The following is a 25,521-nucleotide window of genomic DNA, read 5'->3' on the forward strand; positions in this document are numbered from 1 at the left end:
ATCATAGTTTTTGTTTGTTTTTGATAATCATTCATCATCAATACATTTCAGTCTTAACATTTTTGATTTTAATTCAACGACAATAAATTGCTATACAAACGATATATTTTTATACCCATTTTCGAATTTGAAAACATCAAATTTAATCGAGTTTGTCGATAGTTACCACTTACCACCATAAAGGTTGGCCGGTCTGGTGGCACCGAGTTTCCCCCCGTTCACATGACAAACAAGCTTGCAGTGGCCAGTGACTGCATCGTGCGTATTGTTAAAAATTTCGTATGCAATATGGCTGTGTAAAACGTCAAATCTTATAGCCCATTTTATATCAATTTTTTTATTAAACACACGAATTGTTTCTTTTTTATTATTACCAACGTTTTGTGTTATCGTCTGTATAGTGTTAGTAATAGTTGTCGTTGTATTTTTCAAAGTAGTTAATTTTTTACCGCAATTTCGTATATTTTATATACATAATTCGTGCCCAACCCAATTTGGCACTGGCTGCCAACCGTATATATTCATTTTTTGATTTTTTATCCATCCTGATCGCGTTTCGTACGCTTCGTGTATATTTGTGATGACTATTTTCCGATCGGTTCGTCCATTGACGAATCACGACTGATACGATATGTTGGCCAGGTTAATATCGTTAACAACCGGAATACCGAGGCTCGGCGCTAACGTAGCATCGCACAAACGATCACAGTGAGCATGAACAATCGAGGCCAAAACCAGAATCATCAGAGAAAATTCGAAGGGATGTATTCAAGTTAGTAATGCGTTTGACTATTAATTTTCCAATGTCCTCGACCTATAATAAAAACGCCTAGTCAATTATTGATCTCAAAAGAAATTGTAGATATTAAAATAGGTATGTGAAGTGAAGGTATCTACATAGGTAGGACCCAACTTAAATGTTATCACAGTATTAATCTTTCATATTAACAAATATATTCATCTGGATTGACTTCTGAAATCTTCCAAGTGTCGTTCAACTGTGAAAGCATTGATTTATTGGTGAATGCAGTTACTTACAATGTAATATTAGTAGGTACAGATGAAATTCCAGTGAAATTAATACACTTAATTTAAAATCTTCAGCAACGGTAGAACGTCAAGATCAAGTTGTTGGCATTTTTGTATATTGTTATTTAGATGCCAAAGGTTATCTTAGAACTCCACGGATAGTGTTAATGATAGTGAATACCTACCAAGCATTTAAGTGTATCTCAATTGGCTCCCCGATCTATTGTGATGTTGTTTTAATCAATGTTTTCTTATGAACAGTGGTTATCATTTAATAGTTTTAATTTAATATTGTCTTTTTAAAATTTCAACTTACCTACCTACTTATTTATTTATGAATAATTAATTGTAAATTAGGTATTCTATTTGTACTAGTTTAACATTGTATTTATATTGGCTTAACATAGAAAGTATGTAACATTTAAAACTATGTATTTTAGTATATTTTTTTACTACATTGAACATCGAATTTGAAGAATATTAAATCTCTGTTCTCTTTGAGTAACTTGATAACATTATTCGTTTAATATCAACACTTAGGTAAATAATAGTTAAAACATTTCAAACACATTGTTATATAAACCTATTTAATGAGGGTTTTTAATTAAAAGGTACGAAATCTGGAATTAAATCAAAATATGGTTGATATCTTTGACATGATAGCACCAAATTTAATTAATTAATAGTTGGATACAAATAGAAAAATTTCCTGGTTTATGTTTTAAGGTGATTAAGTACAATGCAATTTTTATTGTGATCTAGTTCCACTTAGTCAATTAACATCTCAAAAAAGAAGCCTATTTTATTATTTTGGCTTTATGTACTACCAATATTGTGTTTAATACTAATATTAAAATCAATAAAATTATACAGCACTGATCAATATTTAGGATAATTTATGGTACCAACCAAATTGTTCATTTAAATAATGTACGTAATATGCCCAGTAACATGTATCATTAACCTACATAAAATATATGTACTGATACAGATATTTTTTTAAGTTTGTCAGAAATTTAAGTGTCATCACTGGGTGGCTGCTTTTATCAAGCTTTCATGTATTATTTTGTATCTTACCCACGAGGTACAGATTGTGTATATAATAATAAAGAAAAAAAAAGTTTGTCAGAGTTACCTTGCCCTAAAAATGTTTTAGTTTGTATTGAATCAAGCCATTTTTTTAAAAAAACCATTTTCACTTAATTTTCGGTATTTAGGTAGTTCAGTTTGTTAACTGTTAAGGTATAGGTATTTAGTAGAACATTTAGAACTCATAAACTTAATATAATAAAGTGTAGGTACCTACTTACAATGTAAAAAAAAATGTTATTAGTGAACTACTTTTAAATACTAGTATACTTTTTTATATATATGTTAAAAAAGTACTTTGATAGGTAAGCACTGTTGTTATATGCATGTATTTACAATAATTATTTTATTGCAGATATTATTGTAAAATTGTTAGGGATGTCGTAATATTTATTTAAACAAATACAAATAATTTAAAAAATGTTTTGCTGTAGATTATGAAACTAAAATTATAGCTTGACATGAACAGTGTATTCATCGATTTACAGAACACTACATTTTTAGTAGGATTACAGTTGGATTGAATCCGCAATTTTTTGGAGAAGTTAGGATAGCTGTAGTATAGTACCTATTACTACCTTAGTACATATTTGTATGATAATTTTCTATTTTTGATATTAATTTTGCATTTAGATAGGCTTATTTTAATCAACCATACAATCAAATTTGATTAAATAAGAACTAGGTATTTAAATACTAATCATTAGTTTTTTATTGAATTTTTGAACTTCAAACAATTTGTAGCATAAGGGTTATTTTAATTTTTTTTATTAATGTATGATAAATTCCCTACTGTTCAAACATTTTTTTTAAAGGTATTCAAAATTTATTTGAAATGACTCATCCAGTCAATGTTGATGTTATATTTTAAGTCTCAAATATATTTCTTTAGTAAAATGAGAAATAAAATAGACCTAGGTACCCAAATATTGTATCAAATAAAAGACTTTTTATTTAATTAAATATAATTTTTGCTCTTATTAGTGGAAAGGGTTAAACATTTTGAAGCTCTTCCAAATTTATTACCTAGATTTCAATAAGTCTTTTATATTTCAACATAATCTACCTGAGGAATAGAATGTTCCCAAATCGGTAAACCCACAGTATACAAAATATGACTAAATTAGTACAGTTATTGCATGACATATTTAATATAAATAGATAATAATAAAAAAATGTTTATATTCCTTGGTATTAATGTACTAAAAGATAAATAATATAATATAACAAATAATAATAGTGTGTATGGTAATTGCCAATTTGCGAATTAACTCAAAAATAAAGGCAGATTACATTGTCAATCTAGTGCTTTCTGATCGGCCTCAGATAAAGAATTAAAATATATGTATATGACTATGGGAATTAGGTGCTAGGATCAGACAAGTCACCTAGATGGCACTACAGCCTTCTAACTTGCTCTTCTATGAAATGTCCATAATTTGTTTGCAGTCCATATTATAGTATAGTTAATACAATGATGATGACAAAAATTACAGCATGGATATACCCCCGACCATAATCAGGATTTTAGTAGATGCCCGACCATGGTTAGGTTGATGGTAGACACGTCATGACCATGGTCAGACTGTTAGCAAACACACAACCATAATGTTATCAAATGCGAGACTATTTAAATTTGATTTTATATAGTAATTTAAGTAATAAATAAATTTTGGTAATTTAAGATGACCTTTTAGTAAAACCCTATATTTTAGTTAGTCATCTCATTGAAGCTATTAAAATATACATTTTATAGTGTTCTTTTAACAACCTATGACCTGTGATATATCTTTTAAAATTGTCATACATGTGTCATACAGTTAACAATTTATTTTATAGTACGGAAAGTGGCTTGGTTTTTTGGTAATTCAGTAAAGAATGGGTTACTGGGTCGGCATTCAATAGTGGTAACTTTTTTATGTAATTAATAACAGGCTTGGCGTAACGTTTGACAAAATATTAACCTGGTGGCCACACCTCTCATCTCAACTTACACAAGCCTATCAACGTCTAGGGATGCTCTTCCTTATCTTAAATAGGATATCTTTGCCACAAAATTTCCCTAGGTACTTATCTATAAGCAAGTACTGTGCCCATTAATCACATACGCCTGCCCTTTTGGGGTAAATGCGCACAAAATCATTTAAAAAAACTGCAAATTTTCAAAAACAAAGTTTTAAGAACGATAACAAACACCCCATGGTTTGTAAGAAACCTAAACATACACAAAGACATCAAAATTCTATAACTTCATCTTGGTCATCATCTTATTTTGAACAGAATATAGAATAATGTACATTTAACAAAAGCTAAAATTATTGCATATTTTGTCTTAAAAATTGTTACTTATTTTGGGCCAATGAATAATCATCAGAGGAACCACTGAGCTTGTAATCTACAAAGTAACGCCAATTAATATCTGTAAGGACCAATCAATGAAACTTGTAATTTTGGTTTATGTAATAATAATAATTACAAAAAAATTCTGAAAATACAAAAGATTGTCTTAACAATATTACAACTAGACATTTTAAAGGGTTAAAATTTGGTTACATTTCAAAACTCAATATGTTAAGTAAGCTATAGTCAAGTAGGCTCCAGAAACATGGTTGGGAGACTAAGTCATAATTTTCAGAAAACTTGATATTATAATAGGTTTTTTTATTTGTAGTTTTGTTTTTAACAATAAACAATTTTTAGAAATTCAATACTCCCCCCACCGACTACAGATTCTGCAACTACAGTGTAGGGGCTAAGGGTGTGGGTCACTACATAAATTGTATATCCTTGTTCTAATCTCGACACTATTGTAATTGGTCAAAAGCAAATAAAAAATTTTTTGTATAAATATCAAAGAATAAAATCAATTGAAAAACGAAGTCCAAGTTTACCATAGATAAGGTAATTAACTGATGATTCAATGAGACTAAACCCTTTCAAGTCTTGCCTAAATTGAGCCTAGAATTGTTATCTTAATATGTTAATATGTTTTTACTTTTTTTTCAAATATTTTGAAGATAAGAAACAATATTTAAGTGGTAGGAATATTGATTATTTAGATTAATAACAAATATAAAATAATCACGCCATGTGGTCTCTTTTTATCTGTAGCCTATCATTTTTCAATACCTATTGCTGTCATATTAATTTATAAACTGTTCATTAATGTTTAGTTAAGTTATACTTTTCTTGCATCCTACATATTGTGAATAACTTTCAACATTGGTCAGACGTTTAGTGAGGTAAAGACAAAGTTTTATTTTAAATATCTATGAGCTATTTCAAAATATTACATTAACAACAAAATTTATAATTATACATGCAACCTAATGAAATGAATTACTTAATTGAGAAAATATTTAATTTTAACAAACAAGTATGAGGTATATTATTTTATTATGAATACATTTATATACTAATTTAAAAATATTTTTATGTCTACAGCAAATCAATTTTTAAATACTTAATTTATATAATTTATTATGTAGGTACCCAAAGGCTTAGAAATTTGTCTGAGATTAAAAATATTTGTACCATTACATTTATAATTATATTTCCATATTTCATTAAACAATCTAAAAATAAATGGGTACTCTGCTGTACCTACAGTAGTTGTTGAGCATATCATTGAAATGTGTTATATTTGACTTCAATGATAATTCATTCCATACGAAAAACGATTCTGAGAGGATACCTACATTGAATAATCCTAGCATACCTATACCAATTTAAAAATTTAAAAAAAATATCTCATTAATTTTTTTTTTTGATAAACATAAAAAAATTTATTTGAAATCTTCTAGTTAAATGTCCTGTTAGTTATAAAAAGAAAAACTATGAAATTCTAGATGAAAAATGCTAATATTATAAATATTTTGTGAATATTTCAAGTGTCTACAGTTATTAGTTTTTGAGTTGCGCCAAAAATTGGTTTTACATCATTTCTTTTTTCACTTGTTTTTCCTCATGTTTTTGAAAACTAATGAATTTTCAATTTTGACCTCTTTATGTTTGTACAAACAAAAGAAAATCGGATCATTTTTACTACCACAAATTTTGATCGCAGACAGAAAAAAAACCTATTGTAAATACACACAATCGGCTATGTATATTGTTTCTCCTGTATTACTTATATTGTCATGTCTATTTTTCGGTTTTTGATTCCAACATTTTATTTATTTATGTTATATATTATTTTGCCGAGAGTACCAAAAATGTATTTCTAATATAATTTATCTATTAATATTTGTATTCATTCGATTGTTTTGGAAAAACCAAAGCTGAAAATAGAAATTAATGTTACGTATTTTAAAGTTGTTTGTTTAATTGTATCTCTAAAATCTAGCTAAAATATTAGTTATAGAAATATTGAGTATTTTTAAGCCATGACACTTCGCAACCATCTAAAATATTTTCTAGTTATTAACTACCGAATGCAAATAGCACATAATAAGGTAATAAATTATAACAATAGCTAGAACACTCGTAAGTTACACTCGTAACTAAATCGTATAATTTGCAAGAATCGAGTGATTTTTAAGACCAACATTTAATTTTCATTACAATTAGGTTACACTGCTATAATTGTATGTTAAAGTACCTATTCAAAAAATAATGTCACCCAATTATTTTTAAATTAATAGAAAAGATAAGTTACTCATACACCTCAGTACTTTCTTTTTTTAAAATTAGTAAATATTTACCGTTTAGATATAATTAAAATATTTACATTTTAATAGTAATTAATAATCGTTGACAATACTCATTATATTATTATTAGTGTATAATAAAGATTATAACTTATAAGTTCTAAGTCTAATGATGTCGTGGTTTAAGAAGCCCTGTTCCGCTGTTGCTGATAGTGTTCGTGGGGAGGGGAGAGAAACAGCTGTTGCATCATGTGCATAGGCAGTATCTATCTGTAGGTAGTAGTGGTTATGCCAGCCTGGCAGCCACGTTTGTTCAGCTATTTTAAACGCAAAATAATTTTTAATTTAATATACTATAATTATTAATTTAATTATTTATACATCCAATCTCGATCTTCTATGGTATACCATAACATATGTACATGTTTTTACTAGTTTTTATTTACATATATCATGAATGGTACGATTATATTTATTTTAAGAAATATGTTATATTTATTTAATATACTATTCAACAATAAACAATTAATCAATTTAAATGGATAAAATATTTATGTAGTGTTTTTTTAATATTGTAAAATATCAAAATATTATTTATCAATACTTAGTTAATTGTTTTACTATTTTTTTTTGTGTGATGATTGTTTTTATTTAAGCTCTGTTACTTCTGATAACCTGATAAATATTTGTCAAAGTGCATTTATTTAATATATTTTTGAAATTTTCCCTTTTCTATGAACAAATTTTAAAGTACCAATACAAATTGCTATATCCTCAGCTATATCATTATCAATAAATTTTGTATTTCGTTTTTATATATTTTTCAGACCCTAATCAGTTTCCCCAGGCTGTAGTCCAAAATCCGGGGTATGTAATTAGTGGTCCACGTAATCCAAGACATTATGTAACTCCAGGTGCACACAACGTTAGTGATATGAAAAATAATCATATGACTAATATGGCCCATGGTAAGTAAAATATAATATGTTTAAACAATCAAAAATTGTATTGTTAAATTTGAATTTAATAATTATTTTAGGTCAAATTCAAATGGTACCTGCACATCTTTCTCAGAGACAGCAAACTGTAAGTATATTGATATAACTAAATATATAGTACTTATATAACAATTTTATTAAATAATAAAATATTGCATTATTTTATTACTAAATAATACTTTCAATAAATTAACATTTTTAATTATAATCATGAACATTATCTACGAACTTCTGTATAAATAGCTAATGAACAGTATTGTATTAAATTGCAGAAAGTAATTAAGTATCATAAAAAAGTTATACACGTGTGATATGTATACTTATTTATATATTTATATAATATAATATATGTTACTTATGAGGAAATCACACTCATGCATTGCCTTAACTTTACTTTACAAACGTACTATATAGTAAATTTGTCTTTGGCATAACCAACTATGTGTCGTTTGCTTTAAAATTATTATGAAACTTACCAAACTGTATGGTAAGAACATCATCCGTTTGTGTTTAAATCTGTTAGATTTAACAAGTACCTTTAGATTCTAACCCAAGTAATAAATGTATTAGTTTTGCGATTATGTGTTTTTCTTTTTTTTTAAGGCTAAATAAATGCTCCTAACATCAACTTCTAGCCAAGTTTCTGGTTGCAAATTGTATGTGTATTGCCTTTGTGGTGGAAGGGGGAAACTAAAGCAGTAATTCCTCAGTAATTGTTGTGATAAAATATACCTATACTAAACAAATAATTTCTATTGCCTTTATATAAAGTATCATTAATATTATATGATTTATCTTTAATGGTAATTTAATTATACAATATAATTTCTAGTAATAATGATATATGCTGATAGATTTCTGCGCTTTTGGAAAAAAATAAATCGCATAATAAATTATATAATGATTATTATGTCTTTTCACTTAATATTCCTAGTTTTTATTAATTTATAAGTCAATACCAATGTACCTGAAAATGTTATGAATAGATTTTGTAGTGTAAATACCTTCAAATTAATCTAAGTTTTTTGAAAATTTCAAGAATAATGGTAAACACAGAGAATTTAAAGTTAAAACTAAAGAATTTGTAATGCTCATTAAGGTGGTAACAGACGCACACACAAAAAACACATGGTTGTAAAATTGATACATTCAATTCTACTCTCTGAATCTAAAACTGGTCCAACTGAATCAAAATTAACTGTTGTACGTTTTAGACACCGAAATATTCTCTTAACTGTAAATCAATAGAAATTTTGATGTATAACTTTAAGTTATTTAAATATTAAAGTGCATGAAATAATACAACATTTTAATTAAAACTATATTTAAGTCTTATTGACAATAAGTAACAGAAGAGTACTTTTTCTTTACGGTTCAATCAACATAACTGGGAGTATGATGTGTTTGATACTGGGATGTATTCCTATTTAACATTGGTGTTATGCTAAATAGCTTTTTGTGGTATTTTATGGTGTTAGAAAATTCACTGACCTAATAGCCTGTTTTCCTTTAAAGATACACCATTCAAACAATAATTAAGCCCTTTGCACTGTTCTTAATAATTTTTTTAAAAGTTATTTAAATACCCATAAAAAAATTCAATTATGTATGTACAACAATTATATTAATTAAATGTATTATCTAATTACATTATATTTTTTTTATTTGAGTGTATCAATCTTCATTTTTATTATAATAAATTGGGCTAGTAATTGTCTGAATATGGTAATTAATAGTGATGAGATTATAAAAATATTTTTTTACCTTAGTATTAACAATTTTATCACTTGAATAATTTGTATTCTTCTTTCATTGCATTTTGAAATTAAAAAAAAAAATATATTTATTTGATCTCAATACTATTTTTGCTAAAGTTAATACTAAGAATTATTTGTGTTAGTGTATATGATGTCTAACTTTTTCCAAACTAATTTTTGTTATGTATATTAATGCTTGCTTTTTGTGCTCAGCTACCCCACCATATAAGACCAAATGCACCACGTAATTTACCAAGAGGACCCTTCCAATATCAGGTAATTTTCTATGCAAATTACTGATTTGATAAAAAAAAAGTTAATTTATAATCTTAATATTTTCCTTCTATTTAGTAAAATCGTTTGACTTACACAGTCCTTAGCTTATACAATTCGATACTCTTTCGTACCTTTCAATTTTGTACAATATATTATATAATTTAATTTTTATCTTATGATAACTATATATGTATTAAATATGTATTATAGGACCCATTCCATCAACTAAAATATCTTATTACATATATTGGAAAATAATAAATTCACTTTAATTATTAACTCTACAGTAAGTTAAATTTGATCTTAAGTCTCAAATCTGAGTTTGGAGGCAAATGTATTTGGTGCTACCATTAGTAAATGTTTTATGTTTTGTTCGAACACAAATTGAATTCAATATTTTTTAAACAAATATGGTAATGACTTTATGATAATATCAAGATTTTGTGTATTTTAATTTAATGTTTAATATTTTATTGGAATTAATGTTATTCCCTAGCTTTATAGCTATTAACGTTTAAAATGATTTTACTTAACATATGCTTTATTAATAATTTAGTTGTATTATACTTAATAATAACACTGATAGTTTATTATACTAACATACATTTTAAAAAGGTATTATCTCTGTAGTTGTGTTTGGAACTAAATTTGTATCTTGGTGTTGGAATTAAATAATATACATTTATTAATCCCTAATAATCAATAATAATCATAATCATAGCTTAGTTGTTTATAATTTGTTGGTCAGAATTATGATCAAGCAGAACATCAGTTGGAATTATTAACTTAATTATTAGAATATCTCAAAATTTGGCTGAATGGAAATAATATTATTAATGTTGAGACATTATTTTTATAGTTATATTTGCCTGGAAATGTGGCTTATCAAGGAACCAGTAACCACCCAGCTTATTATCCATTTACTCCACAGCAGGTATTTATTTCTTAGTATAAATCTTATAAAAATTAATTATTTGTCATACATTATTTTTTTTTTATAATATATTTAAATCTGCTATTATTATTAATAATTACCAACGTTTTGCTTATTGTTTGTATTTGTATTCAATAAAATGTATTTACAATATTTAATATTGACAAATTTATAGATCCCAAAAACATAACATTTTCTTTGTTTAAATTATTGATTTAATTATACTTTACCAAATGTTTGTTACAATAATAAAATAAAATATTATTTTCTTTTAGGCTTCACAGACAGCCGTTATAATGCCATATGTAAACTACCCTAATCAACAAGGTAGTCATTCAAGTTATACTATTTAAAATTACATAATTATTATTTTGATACTTATTACTTATTTATACTTAATAGTTATTTTATTCATTTAATTTAATTTCAGGTAAAATTAATTTCTTACTTATTATCACTTTAATATTTGTGCAGTATTGTAGGAATTGTTACTACAAAAATATAGTGTTTACTGTTTTATTTATAAATAACTTAATATTACATACATTTTGTTTAAAATTGATCAAACATTTTGATCTTTTTTTATTAGTTGCATGAGTTTAACTTAACTTTTACTAAGTGATATGTTAAGTTTATAAAATAAGAGAAGTCAAATTTCAGTGTGCTGTATAGTAGGTTTCTAATATACCATTGTCTCATTAGACTGTTACTGTAATAGATACATTGAATTTGAATTATTGCATCTAATAAAAAAACTATTCTGAGTGAAGGCTGTTTAACAGCCTAAATTCCCCAGAATATTTTATTATATATTTACATTACTATTAACTATTAGTATTAAGAGGCTATATACATTATTATCATATTACTAATCATCTTTTACTAACTGTAATTGTAATACTGTTAAATTTTTAATTTCTATAGTTTTGTATGGTATCTCAACTTTCAGGTTTGTTTTATTCTCAACCTACAAGACCAATACAGCTGTCTAATCTACAACAGGGGCCACAGAATCCTCCTGTAGCTAATATGAGTAATGCTCAAAATTCCCATGGACAATCTCTCATTGTTCAGTCTCAACCAATGGATATGACCCCTAATACACAACCTTTGCAACAAGTATCACAGCAACCATCAACTACCCCAATGCAAATCACTGAAGCATCTTCTCGACCTGTACGGAAAAAAGTTCTTATTCAAATAATTGATCCTAATACAGGCCGTGAAGTTGACTTAAATAATTCATTACAAGGGCCACCGGTAAGATAATATTGATCTTAATTATAACTTCAACTTTATAAATTGTATATATTTTATTAAAATACACATCTACAATGGTATTTTTGTAGTAGTTACATTTTAATACATAATTTTATTAAATGTACCTGGTTTGTTATTAGAGTGCTGATGAATTGGAAAAGATGAAAGTTCAAAGTCAATTCCAAAGTCAAGTACAAAGTGCTGTCAAAAAAGATGACACTAAATCATCTGATAATAATCTGGTAATTTTTTTTTTACCTTATGGTTCGTGGTTTAATATTCAATTATGTATGTTGTCCCATGGTTATTTATTTTAATTTCAGTTACATTTCACCTTGCTTTGTTGGTTAATTTATTGATTTTTTCAAATCCAACTTTTAAATTATTGCCACAAATTAGTTTAAATATTAATAAATTTAGTATTTACCAACATTTTAAATATGTATTTCAGAATAATGAAGGAGGTGAAAAAGTTAGAAATGAATTCCAATCACAAGTCAAAAAATTGGCAAGTGAAAGCACTTTAGTACCCTCAAAAGCCATAGAAGTTGACACTCAGGTTTCTGAAGAAGTTATTAGTGAAGTTGAAGAAATAAGTGTTGATTCTACTAACATAGAAGAAGTGCCTGTTGCAATAAGTGATGCAATTGATATTTCTATTGGTGGTTTGACTATTAACTCTGAAGATACCACTTTAGATGTTAATGAGAGTGAAATAGAACCAACACCAACAAATATATTACCAAGTTCTACTACACCTCCTGAAGTACAGATGCAAAATGCTGATGTCGCCAATACTTCAGAGGATCCTATTCTTTTAAAAAAGACTACAGATGAAGAATCTGTTAAATCAGGTAATAAATTAATATTTTTGGTCCCCCAAAATAATTTAACTAAATTGTCTGGTAAAGTAGAAGAGTACCATAGAGACTTCAATGTTATCCATGCTTGGATACATACACTTCAAAGCCTGGAGTGCTAAAGAAAGGTTTTGGAGGTTGTTCTTTTGTATTATATTTATGGCTTCTAACGTCTTTTAATCGATCAATAATTTTCACTTTTACCTTAATACAAACATGTTTAATATTATTATTTCTTACTTATATCGGTGTAAAATGACATGTAAGTGCCGCTGCACTTTTAAATTAAACATGCTAACCAAATGTCTTAACATTTTTTTGCATTCAGCCTAACTTTAATAGACCTTCAATAATATATGTATTTAGCTTCAACTATTTGTAATAAAGAAGTTTAACGAAAATTAAAAGTGAAACATGATGAATTTCTTTTGAATATTTCTACTTATGATATCATTACCATCTTGAAAGTATTTGTTCAATTCGATTGATGTTTGTTGATGGAATAATTACTGAAGTTGTCATACATATAGAATTAGGAGGTATAGGGAAAAAAGTCAAAAGTCAAGAATGTAGTTGAATTGTTTTTTATTTTAGAAAATTAAGAAAATTATTAGTAACCAAAATAACAAGTGAGTGTGCCCTTTTCCTTTTGGGTACCCTTGCTGAGACTTTGATTTTGTCTCATATTAATACTTGATTATGAATTATGATTAAGTAAGGAAATGCTCTCTTATGCTATCAATTATTTGTTATTTTTTGCAAGCTCGTGTTTTAAACGCCTCAACGAAAAAGTGCTTTCAACATTTTCAATATTTCTTTCTGTTTTTTTATATTGTAACCATCATTGAATTTCAACTTTCGGGGAATTAAAATTGAGTTCATCTAAATAAGATTATGTATTAATTATTACTCGTTTGCCATATGGTGGTATTGCAGTCAGATCAAAATATGAGGAAGTTACTATACCTTACATAATATTGATTACTAATATTGCTTAATTGGAAATATAGATTCACTAATAAATTAGTCACCTATCTGTGATTTCTCATCGTTCGCACCACATTCTGTATTAAGGGAATTCGATACCGTCATTTTCTGTTTTTGTCTAACACACGCGTGACAGTCATAGTTTTGCCAAATATACCAATTGATCAAATGAAGCGATAAGAATTCTAAAAACAGATTTGAATTTGTCGTCAAGTCTTCTTGAAATCGACTATCCCACATTTATGATTTTTTGATATAAAATTCTCCGAAAATTGAAATACAAAAATTTTTAAATGCTCTTTTTTAATATGACATTTTTAGGAATTTGGGGGATAATATCAAAAATGTGGGAAAGTCGATTTTAAGTAGACTTAACGACAAATTCAAATCTGTTTTCAGATTTATTATCGCTTCGTTAGATCAATTAGTATGTTTGGCAAAAAACACGTCTAAATTACTATGTCACGCGTGTGTTAGACAAAAACAGAAAATGACGGTATCGAATCCCCTTAACATATCACAATAATTATTTCATTTGTGTATAATGTCAATATGTATACTACTTTGTCTACGTCAAAGTGGTCAGATGTTTTGTTACAATCTTACAAGGTTATTCGTAATTAGTGTCAAATTTAAACTTTTTCGTATTATTATTTTTTATTTAAATGGCAACCACAAACCCAAATTGGCTCGGACTCCTTCAAATTATGATGTAGAAAATTATAGATTACTCGTAAAAAGTTTAATCACGTAATTGTTTTTTAATAAATACATTAATAATGAATTTGGTGGGTGTATATAATTCCAAATTTTAATTATATTTTTCCCATATACTTAATCAAATACTATAAATATCAATACGGGACAATCAATGTTTAAATTCTTGCGACATGGATATCCACCCAAATTCGCAGTGGTTTTCTATTCGACTACCTACTTGAGAAATTCTTACATATTTATACTATTTTCTATTACGTTTAGACAATATCCTCGATATGAGTTATCTATTTCTCATTCATGTTTGTTTCAGAAATGATTAAATGAATAGGTACTTGGTGTAATTAGATTCAACACCGTAAATGTTTTTAAGTATTTTATTTATTTATCCATAGCCTGCTTTAATAATTAATTTAATATATTAAGATAAGGTTATAGGTTAAATTTCATTTTCATTAATTTCTATGTGACAATATTGTGCAATGGCTGCACTGATTTATCATGCTATTTAATTTTTTTTTACGAATTGTATGCAGTTGGTATTACTGACCGGTATCAACTGTTTGCAAAATGCAGAGGTCGTTTGTTGCCTTTCAAATTGTTTTATTATTTTTCATACCATTGAATGCGCACGTGTTTTTATTTTCTTAGAACTTCATTTTTATAAAAGGGTTTATAACTTCGAAATAATAATATCAATCGGAAGAATGTCATATTAGGTATTTGGAATTAATATGAAGGGGCCTATTAGTGAGTACTTATTGATTTTTATTGCAAAAAGCTTGATGACTGTATCCCAATATTTTAGTCTAATATATGCATTTTTCTTTTAGTTTAACTGTGTGTTTTTGTTTAAAATTCGAATTTCACTGAAATTGTTGATATAAGTATTATTATTCAAATGAAATTTTTTATAGCCAAGATCATAAAAATGTATTTTCTAGTTATGACTAGACAATTTTATCAGGAAGCAGAAATTCAATTTGGATTACTTTACTGTTTTTTAAATTTGTATATCATATGAAGTAATTTATTTTATCTAACTTCCTTATTATTTATGATGCAGTTGATGAACTTGAATAGTTTTATAATTTGAGATTTGTTGACATTTTTGGCCTTTAAATGTATAATTGGGATTCCTTAATTATCAATATACGTATATGAATTATGATTATAAATAATGTTCCAAATTTGAGAGTTACGTTGCAATTGGCACTCATGCCTTTTAAAAATTCTATTTTGTAATATTGTCTCCAATACATAAAATGTATTAAGTTATGACATGTGGATACTTGTATAATAAAATATGTAGTAAAAAAAATATAATTACATTAAAATTTACATTCGGGACGATTCATGTATTGATGTTTAAATTAATATTAATGGTTTAGATTGAAGAATTGTAATTTTTGTCTTGATGATTGCATGTTCACACTCTTTTTTTTTTAAACTTTTATTTAAAATTGAAATTGAATAAATTTAAAATTTATGCCAGGTTGCATGAAAAAAATATTTTCATTCAATGGTTCTATAAAATGAATGTATCAATGAACCTCTAAATCATGCTTAAGGGAAGATAAGCTCACTATTGATTTGCTAAGTGTTTGTTCATGTAATCTATCATTGGTAAATGGGTATAAGTGAAGGTGAAGGTAAAATAAGAAGGCAGGAAAGACTATTTCATAGAATCCAGCGGTTCTCAATTGTCGTATTAAAAATTATTTTTAATTTATAGGTACCAGTCTTATATTTATTTAAATAAACAATATTATAATACTTGGAAAACTGAATATTATATGGTATTGTGTGTACTTTTGATCTTAAACTATATTTAATTTCATATTTTTGATAGTAAAATATTTGTAGAGGCTGACACATGATCCAGCAATATATAAATGTATACCTTGTCACCTATTTTTAGTATTTGCATCATTGAGCTATTTAAGACTATTCTGGCAGCCTGTATTGCTTGTGAGAAAAACATCTGCTATAATGTTATTTAAAATGTTATCATCGAATTTCCTTCTTGAATAAAATATATTAACTTTATGTAATTGATTTTTATTATTTTTTATAGTTAAACCAAAAAAAACTAAAATTAAGAAGAAGAATAATCAGCAGAAGAATTTGGTTAAATCAGATGCCAATGATGGAATAAAAGTAGATACAATTGAAACTACTACTGTTGAACCTGTTATTGAATCAAAAACTACAGTGAGTGAAACCTGCTTTTATTGGTCTGTTATTACCTTGCTATGGGTTGTAAAAACTTAGCCAAGTAGAAACAATATAGTAAAGTAGTGAGATTGTTAAATCAACTATTTAGGTATCATACTTTTTATTGTATATATGTGCCACAGATAAAAATAATATATATAAATACAATTTGTTTTGTATTTTTAATTCAATAAAAAGTATAATAATTACTTGAAGATTGACTTATTGATCAAGTCTCTTAATTGTTTTCCAATTGATCGGGAGATACTTAATTTATAGTCTGTGACTGTAGAATACAATCTTGTACCATACTTTCAGCAACCGTCATATTAATATTAATTAAATTAGCCTATTCAAAGCTAAAAGCACTATTTTTCGATATAATAAATATAAAACATAAGTATATGTTATAGGATATTTTAAAACATCAAGAAAACAAGGAGAATGAGAATAATAATCATAACTCTAAAAATGAAGAAGAAGAAAGTATTATTCCGAAAGCAGAAGAGTTATCACTACAACCGGAAGAAACCCAAAACAATGGAATTAAACACGAACCCATCGTTGAAAATGCAGCTCCAAAATTACCTAGTTATTTAGACAATTTACCTTATGCCGAAGGTTAAATCTTTTAATTTTTATCTTTTTATGTTTACTCAAGAACTACAATTGTATTTTATATTTATATAGGGCAATGGAGTGTTACAAACCCAACTGGAAAAAAAGTGTATTCTAAATTATTTTTAATGCAACTTGGTAGTGAAGCTGTTTGTCAAAAGAAGCCTGATGTATTAAGAAACTGGAGTAATATAACAAAATTATCTAGTACGCCTCAATTTAATTCATCAGGTGTAAGTTTTTAAAGGAAAATTTGTTATTTAAAATTTAAATATTAAACTCATTTATTGTTTTATATAATTTAATATTTTATAGGGTATACCTAATTTACCAAGGTCTCAAAGTGCTAGTGCAACTGGATTTATGCCTTCCTATTTTAAACTTGGTAATAGCCAACGTGGCAGTGGTATGCCTATTATGGTAAGTATACAGTTTGATAGAATTGATAATTTCTTAATACAGTAATTAATAAATGTTGTATTTATAATTTTTAGCAACCTGGTGCCAAACGCAATAGTAGTCAAGGAAAAACAGCAAGTAAAACAGCAAAACCTAACACTATTCATATGTCTCTTTCATTAAGGGAAGAAGTTAAATTAAATCAGACTGAAAATGCTTGGGTACCAACAGCTGCTAAAAAAGCCACCAAGTCTGAAGTAGCTAAAACCAAAAATGAAGAGGAACAAAAGAATGATGTAGGAGTTAAAATTTTCAATTTTAATAAATTTACCCAGCAATTGATTAATAGTTGAACTTTGAGATATAATTTATTGTAAATAGATTCTGAATATATGGTGTGATATAGCGATTAGTTTTTATGTAAGCTAATGTCAAATGTTATCATACGATGATAAATAGTTGTAAGAACCATATATTTTGAGTCAATAGTAATTTAAATTTATCAATTTCATTAAGTACATTAAATTAAGATCTATCCACAAAATTTAAGTAAAAATAATGGTTTTTTTAAAAATATTCTTGGTATTTATTCTGTATAAATTTTATTTTTTCAGGAGGTTAACAAAAGTGTTCGATCAATTTTGAATAAAATAACTCCTGATAACATGCCTTCTTTAACTGAGCGGTTTAAGGCATTGCCTATTGACACTATTGAGCGTCTGGAGAAAACAATTGATTTAGTTTTTGAAAAGGTAATATATATTTATATAATAAACAAAAATGTTAAAAGTCCAAATTTCTGTCCATTTTTTTTTGTTGGAATTTAAAAAAAAAATGTTACGACTCAGTAGTTAATTGATGGATCCTTCATTTTATTTCATGAATTAGTTTTTTTTATAGAATTTAAAAAAAATTCATTTTTGTAATATTGATGAATCTTCATATTATTTTATAATTCAAATATAAGTAATTACGTATTATAGTTGCAATGAATATTATGGTTCATTGATTAATTTTTGTCATGATAAGTGTTTTAATTTATTCACATTAATAAACCTAAGAATTTTTTCAGGCAATAGAAGAACAAAGTTTTGCTCCTCTTTATGCATCTTTATGTGCAGCTATGCAATCGGTACAAGTTAGCTCTAAAGATGGTAAAACAGCATCTTTTAAGAAGTTAATAATAAGTAAATGCCAAAGCCTATTTGAATTAGACAAGGCCCAAGAAATGGATTCTGCTAAGAAACTTACTGAAATCAATTCGTGCAAAGATCCAGTAATATTGACAATATACAAATATGGTAATATAATAGTTGTTAATTTATTATGATGACAATTTTTAGGAAAAGAAAAAAGAACTTCAACTAGAATTTGAAGAAAATGAAAGAAGACTGCGGAAACGTTCTGTAGGAAATTGCCGGTAATTTAAAATAACAATTAACAGTAAATAAAGAATGAGTTTCTATATTTTTTTATTGTATTTTATTAGATTTATTGGTGAATTGTTTAAACAAAAAATACTTACTCCAAATATTATGTTGTATTGCATCGTGAATTTAGTCACTAAACATGTTGAAGAACCACTAGAATGTTTGTGCAATTTATTAAAGACTGTTGGAAAAGAATTGGAACAAGTAAATTTAAACTTTGTTTATTTTTTTAAGCTAATTAGAAATTATGGTTTTAACTTGACATTGTTATGGCACATTTTGGGTTTGTCTAAATAACTCAAACCAAAAATATGATATTCAGACAACTTATATTAGAATTGATTTACCCATTATAAAGTTAAAAAGTAATTAAAACTTCATTGATGTAGATTATCATAATTTGAAAATTAAATTTAAGCTAATAATATATTTTGAACTTCTAAGATTAACTAACTATATATATTTTATTGTTTCAGTCTTACGATTTAAATGATACTTTTGATAAACTGAAAGCTTTAACGTCTCGAGACATGAAATCCAAGATACCATCTAGAATAAAGTTCATGATACAGGATGTCATTGATTTACGTAGGGATAAATGGATACCTAGACGTACTGATAGTAAACCTAAAATGATAAATGAAATAGAAAATGATGTCAAAAATGAAGCAATTGAACAACAATCTATATCGCTAGCTTATAATAGACCTGAAAAACGAGATCATCATCGTGGTGATGACAAATTCAGGGGTGGTGATAACAAAAGTCGCCGTAAGTATCTTAAAATTCTATAAACAACCATAAAGTAATCTACTAAAACTACTAAAAAAATTATGTTATTTTTTAATTCATTTTTTATGTGTTTTTAAATGATTTATTTTGTCTAATCTTCTCACTGAAAATATTATAAAATGTTGATTAATTACTCATTATGATAAAAACACATTTTAAAATCTTACAACTTTAATTATTAATAACTTAAAATATTTATTACATTATTGTTCAATTTAAATGTTCTTTTTAGGTGGAAATGAAAATGAGTGGAATGTTGTTCAAAATAATACTAAGTATAAGCAACAAAATTATACTATTGACCAATCCAAACTACAAGGTTTTAAGGTAATACATTATATTTTTAATAATTAGGGTAATATAACGTAACATGCCTCAAATTGTAATAATAATAATTAAACATTCAATTTCCTTAGGAAAACACAAATGTGACAACATTAGGACCACCCAAATGGTCATTTACCACGGGGAAAAACATGACATTTACTAGCAGTAATCTATATGCAGTTCTTAATGATGATAAGAAATCGTCAAATTCTCCCCAAATTATGTAAATATATTTATTTTTTTAGATTTTCATTATTTTCATTAATTCCTTACATTATTTTTTAGGTCTAATAAAAACTCATCCCGGAAGCCAGTTGTTATATCAGAAATTGAAGAAAGACAAAGAATGATGTCTGGTATGGCATCTTATAAACTAGTCAATTATCAAAATGCTAACAACTATTTTTTTTTTTTATTGTTAGGTGTAGCGAGTATGATGATGCCTCAATTTGCTCAACCCATTCCTCCAACTAATTCTTCAAGTTCACAGCCCAAAGAAACTGTTGAAGAACCAGTATCAGAATTGGACTCTGAAATGGCTGATAAAATTAATATGAAATGTAAAAACATCCTTCTTGAATATGAGCAAATGCAAAATTTAGATGTATGTATTTAAGATAAAAATATTTATCATGTATAAATTATAATACAGTATGATTTTAATTTTGCTTTCTATTATAGGATATAATTTATTCATTATCGGAAGATCAAACTTCTGTGATCCGTACAAGGCATGAAGAGTTTGTGAAATCAACGTCACTTATAACTTTAGATAGCAGTCCAATTACCCGGACAACAGTGGCAGGAAAAATTTTTGCAGAGCTTTTATCTAAAAAAATTCTTTCTATGGAAGCCATAAATCGAGGGTAGGTATTTATTTATAGTATATAAACCTTGTAATTAATTAAAAAAATTTTATTTATAGAATCGATGCCGTCCTTAAAGATTGGAATGATTATTTGATGGATTACCCTCAATTTTTCTCCTATATTGCTGCCATTATTGGTAACTTCATTTATGCGAGTATTTGAAGTATTCAAACAATCTTGATTTAAATTTTTTTTTTATAGCTCCATTATTATTATCACAGAATGCTTCCTTTGATTTTAACAATTTAAAAGATTCTTGTACATCAATACGACCAGACAATTCAAGTAAATTTTTCACAGAAGTCTTAAATAAAATTCTTAGTTCCAAAGAAACGCAAAACATTAAAGAAGTAAGTGGTAGTTAAGTAAAATTGGATATTCAAATGAAAAATAATGATTTTGATAATATCGTCTCATATTGAAAACCAATATAGATAGAAAACGCTATGGAAGGTTTGTTCTTTTTTTTTTTGTTTTTAATTTGACTAAGGGGTGCATTGTGGTGGTAGGATAATGTGGAACGTAAGTATCCGGCAACTGTGCACCACATATGAGTCAAATCTTAATTTAATTAAAGAACGATAAATGATTGCTTTGGTGGCGTTACATATCTATCATTATTTTTAATATATGGTAATATTAATTATATTTTTGCCATAATTTATATTATTTTATTCTGTACCAAATTAATATTAGTAAATGAAGTTAATATTTGTAATACTTAACATGACTAATTGTACGTTCTGAATAGTCCATTTGAATCTGTTATGAGCAATATGAGAATTGACCTATTTTTAAATTAATAATTAACAATATTATCTAGTTTTTACTATTTTTATTTTAAAACAACTTATGAGCATTTTAAAATAACGATTAACAATTTTAAAATTCTCACAACTTGTTTAAACATAAATGTACGTAAAAATCTGGAAGATCCACTTATTAATATTCTTATTTCTTAATTCAATAGGTCAATTTGTTGTCCCCTACATACCTGAGTTTATTGAATACTTAAAATGTAGAATTTGTTATGTTATATGTTGGTAAGACAGAGACAACTCATGTATTTGTATTGTCCTCTTATAAAATAATGATTGCAGTGAAATTACATCTCTATTGTGTGGTATTTAATATATGTTTTTGATAACCTATATTTTTAAATTATTTCATTACAATTTAATTTTATGTTTTATTTTAACTTAAAATTGTGCCTTGTTTGCCTGATCTATAACACCTCTATTTTTGTTGTTTCAGCAACTAGGTGGTATATTATGGATTTACAATAAGTGGAGGACGTCAGAATATGTTCCCCTTGACGTATTTATGCCTAATAACCAAATAAATAAATATTTTAAAAATGATGTAAGTTTTTAAACATTTTAAAAAAAGCGAGTATTTTTTATTCTATTGTATTTAATATCTTTAATTTTAGCGAATTGGAGTATTCCTTTTATCTATTGCTATGTACGATAAAATGAAAATGACTGATAGTAAACTACTGTATGATATATTGCATAGTTGGATAAGTGTGAGTAAAATAATTGTAACCATCCAAATTAAATTATTTCATTGTATACGCATGTTGATCATTGTTATTCAATTTTTTGATTTAGGATAATATCAGTGCAGAAATCATAAAATGTCCTCAGTTTGTGCGTGCATTAACTATAGCTATTGTCATTGTATGTTCAAGTAAGTCACTTCTTCTGCAATTATGAAAAAATAGTTACTCAATTATTTAATATAAACGTTTAACTTATAGAACCAAATCATTCATATGAGGATTTCTTTGATCATGTTCATGTGAAATTGTTGACCTGTTATATTCGGTCTGAGCCACTTCCAGTACCTGAAATCCAGGCAAGAGAAGTACAATGTCTGTATGGCATTCAAATTATGTCTGCTGCTCTTGAACATCCTGGAGGTTAGTTACCAACTGTTAGATTTTTAGATTTATTACTAACATTGTTTTCTCCACTAGGAATGGTGTTAAGACTGTTCCATAAACTCTATCAGGATAGTGTTATAAGTAAAGAATCGTTTGAATTATGGAAAAAAGAGGATGAATTCAAAACTGGATTTGATGAAGACTTAGAAACTAAAACTATGGCTGTTGTGGTTTTAAATTCATTCTTCCTTTCACTTGCAGCAAACGATTCTGATGAGGAAGATACAGCTGAGTAGTGTAACAGCATTAACTCAAGTCTGCGTGTATTCAATATTCATCAATCGACAAAAATTCTTCTATTTTTTTTATTTTATTGTAGATACCATGTTATAAAAAATTTATATAAATAAGAAAAAAATTCTAAATACTTAGCCATTTTTCATTTATTTCCTTTGGAATTCAATTATTTATAAATTTGCAAATATTTGTATACAGTGTTTTTTTGTTAAGGGTTTTATTTTAATTTATTTATCTTTTGTATATCTGGTTTAACTTAATACTAAAGCTAGTCTCCTTAACAAAATAAAAATGAATGACCTAAATCGTTTACTTCCCCCTTCTCTTTTTGACAATGGGATTATGACAAATTAATTTTGTTAGTATATTTATATGAATTATAATATATAATTGATAATTGTCTGTTTATTAACTACATTAGTTTTTAAAACGCGTTTCAGTAAATATGGAGACTATGCTATTTCAAAATTAAATTTCATGTATGAAATTATAATGTGTCTTGATAAAACAAGTTATTATAGAAAATTCGAATTTACAAAATAATAATTGTTATGAAGATAATTCATTGGAGAAAAAACTATATTTTTCTATATACGTTGATACCATTGTCGGACTATTGTGTACAGTTATATATAAATTCAAAATGTGTAAAGTTGCGGTTAATGTTATTTCTGAAATATTAAAAATAAAAAAATAAATAAAAATTGTAAAAAAAACTGACTTAAATATTTTATTTTTTAACATGCTCTTCTCATTATCTGTTAATATTTTGAACTATTTTTTCCTTCCCTATCTTAAAATAATTAACAAGTAGTAATATATTTTCGTACCAGTTACTGGTAGCGACTATTCGTGAAATGTTTCTTAGAAATAATAATATAACTTTAAAAAAAATTATAAAAATGATTTTAATTTAATAATCAAAATTATAATATTTTTTATTACCCTTATACGATTAAAAATTATGTTTTTCAGTCACTTTTATATATATATATGTGTGCGTATGCTATTTCAGATCATAACCATAGCCAGTAGTAACATTGACATTTCAATATACCAGTATAATGAACATGCTAATGTTATAATTTGTTATTTGTGGAACAGTTCATTGTTAGGTCTACTAAATTTGATTTATATCTGTATTATATAGTACCAATGATGACAATCGTTTAAATAAAGATCAGCTGTCAATTAATATTCTGTCTCATACTCATTGGAATTGCACACCATACGTTACAATTATTACTTGGTGCCGGACTATTCTTCATGTCAATTCAATTGCTATGATCTATCTACAAAAATATTTTATTCACGACATAGGTAGGTACCTATGATGTATAGTTGTAAATGACAATATATTATAGTTGTAACAATAAAAAAAATGAGACTAGTAGGTAACCGAACTCCTAAGATACATCTACTCATTTAGTAGGTGAATCATAGTAATGCACTTAAGTGTGACATTTTAATTCAATGATGAATCATATAATATAGGTGCATCGTCGATGACAGTTTATGGTCTGCATAATAATGATTTACATAGGTTGTGACGGTGGATTTCAAAATTTGTTGATCATATTAATAAAATAAAATGAACATTTTCACGTATTTTTAGGGAATAAAATAAATCATAATGCTTCTTTAATACATAAAAGAACAGGGCTTTTTTATCGAAGTACCAATTTTATATTGAACTTTTTCCCAATTTTTTTTCACATTGTTCAAAGCACTTTCCTAAGAGTCACCACGTTGCCCGATTTTTCAAGGTAGGTAGAAACTCAAAATTGTAATAAGTCAGAGGTGTACAAATGGCAACTGGGGAAATGGGAGGGGGGGTATTTCGATTTCGAAATAAATCCCTCCCCAAAGACAAAACAAAAATCTAGTTTTGAAATGTTTATAATTAAAAATATATTAGTTATAAACATTTTATCGTGTATATAAAATTAAGTATTATAAAATTGTTGAGCTGTAATATTAAAAGTAAAAGCTAGTAAAAAAAATAATAAATACTTCCCAATTATGAATTGGAACCACAAAAACATTAATTTTTCGTCCGTAGAGATACTAGTAAATAGGGCTGTGAATTAATGTGCTAAAGACCCTAAAAAATGTCAAAAAAATTGGA

General features: G+C 26.6%; 1 protein-coding gene across 4 annotated transcripts; it reads left to right on the top strand.

The window, feature by feature from the left end:
• The first annotated feature begins 220 nt into the window (after positions 1 to 220).
• On the top strand, positions 221 to 24,007 carry LOC111034703 (eukaryotic translation initiation factor 4 gamma 3-like). 4 transcript variants are annotated; one of them, XM_022316033.1, is made up of 31 exons: positions 221 to 772; positions 7,595 to 7,735; positions 7,807 to 7,853; positions 9,736 to 9,798; positions 10,658 to 10,732; positions 11,008 to 11,059; positions 11,682 to 11,992; positions 12,133 to 12,234; positions 12,444 to 12,846; positions 16,634 to 16,770; positions 17,187 to 17,394; positions 17,464 to 17,624; positions 17,707 to 17,811; positions 17,886 to 18,086; positions 18,405 to 18,542; positions 18,863 to 19,066; positions 19,134 to 19,210; positions 19,280 to 19,424; positions 19,697 to 19,991; positions 20,245 to 20,339; positions 20,429 to 20,562; positions 20,625 to 20,695; positions 20,762 to 20,943; positions 21,021 to 21,205; positions 21,265 to 21,344; positions 21,410 to 21,558; positions 22,463 to 22,570; positions 22,641 to 22,736; positions 22,822 to 22,900; positions 22,971 to 23,132; positions 23,190 to 24,007. In XM_022316033.1, the coding sequence occupies exons 1-31, from the start codon at positions 715 to 717 to the stop codon at positions 23,390 to 23,392; spliced, it is 4,467 nt and encodes a 1,488-aa protein (XP_022171725.1). In that variant the 5' UTR covers positions 221 to 714; the 3' UTR covers positions 23,393 to 24,007. The 4 variants fall into 4 exon arrangements, with proteins under 4 accessions (XP_022171725.1, XP_022171728.1, XP_022171729.1 ...); XM_022316037.1 differs by lacking the exon at positions 221 to 772 and adding an exon at positions 5,251 to 5,360 and having other exon boundaries at positions 23,190 to 23,392; XM_022316035.1 differs by lacking the exon at positions 221 to 772 and adding an exon at positions 7,054 to 7,227 and having other exon boundaries at positions 23,190 to 23,392.
• The last annotated feature ends 1,514 nt before the right edge of the window (positions 24,008 to 25,521 follow it).

This window comes from Myzus persicae, unplaced genomic scaffold (genome assembly GCF_001856785.1).
Source record: "Myzus persicae strain clone G006 unplaced genomic scaffold, MPER_G0061.0, whole genome shotgun sequence".
In the NCBI taxonomy this organism is placed as follows: Eukaryota; Metazoa; Arthropoda; class Insecta; order Hemiptera; family Aphididae; genus Myzus; species Myzus persicae.

What these genes read in the sequence shown, in the direction of transcription:
- LOC111034703 (XM_022316033.1), top strand. Translation starts at nt 715, where the DNA reads ATGAACAATCGAGGCCAAAACCAGAATCATCAGAGAAAATTCGAAGGG. An exon ending in AAGAGGAACAAAAGAATGAT is followed by an intron (nt 18,087 to 18,404) that starts GTAGGAGTTAAA and finishes TTATTTTTTCAG; the next exon opens with GAGGTTAACAAAAGTGTTCG. An exon ending in TATTGTCATTGTATGTTCAA is followed by an intron (nt 22,901 to 22,970) that starts GTAAGTCACTTC and finishes TTTAACTTATAG; the next exon opens with AACCAAATCATTCATATGAG.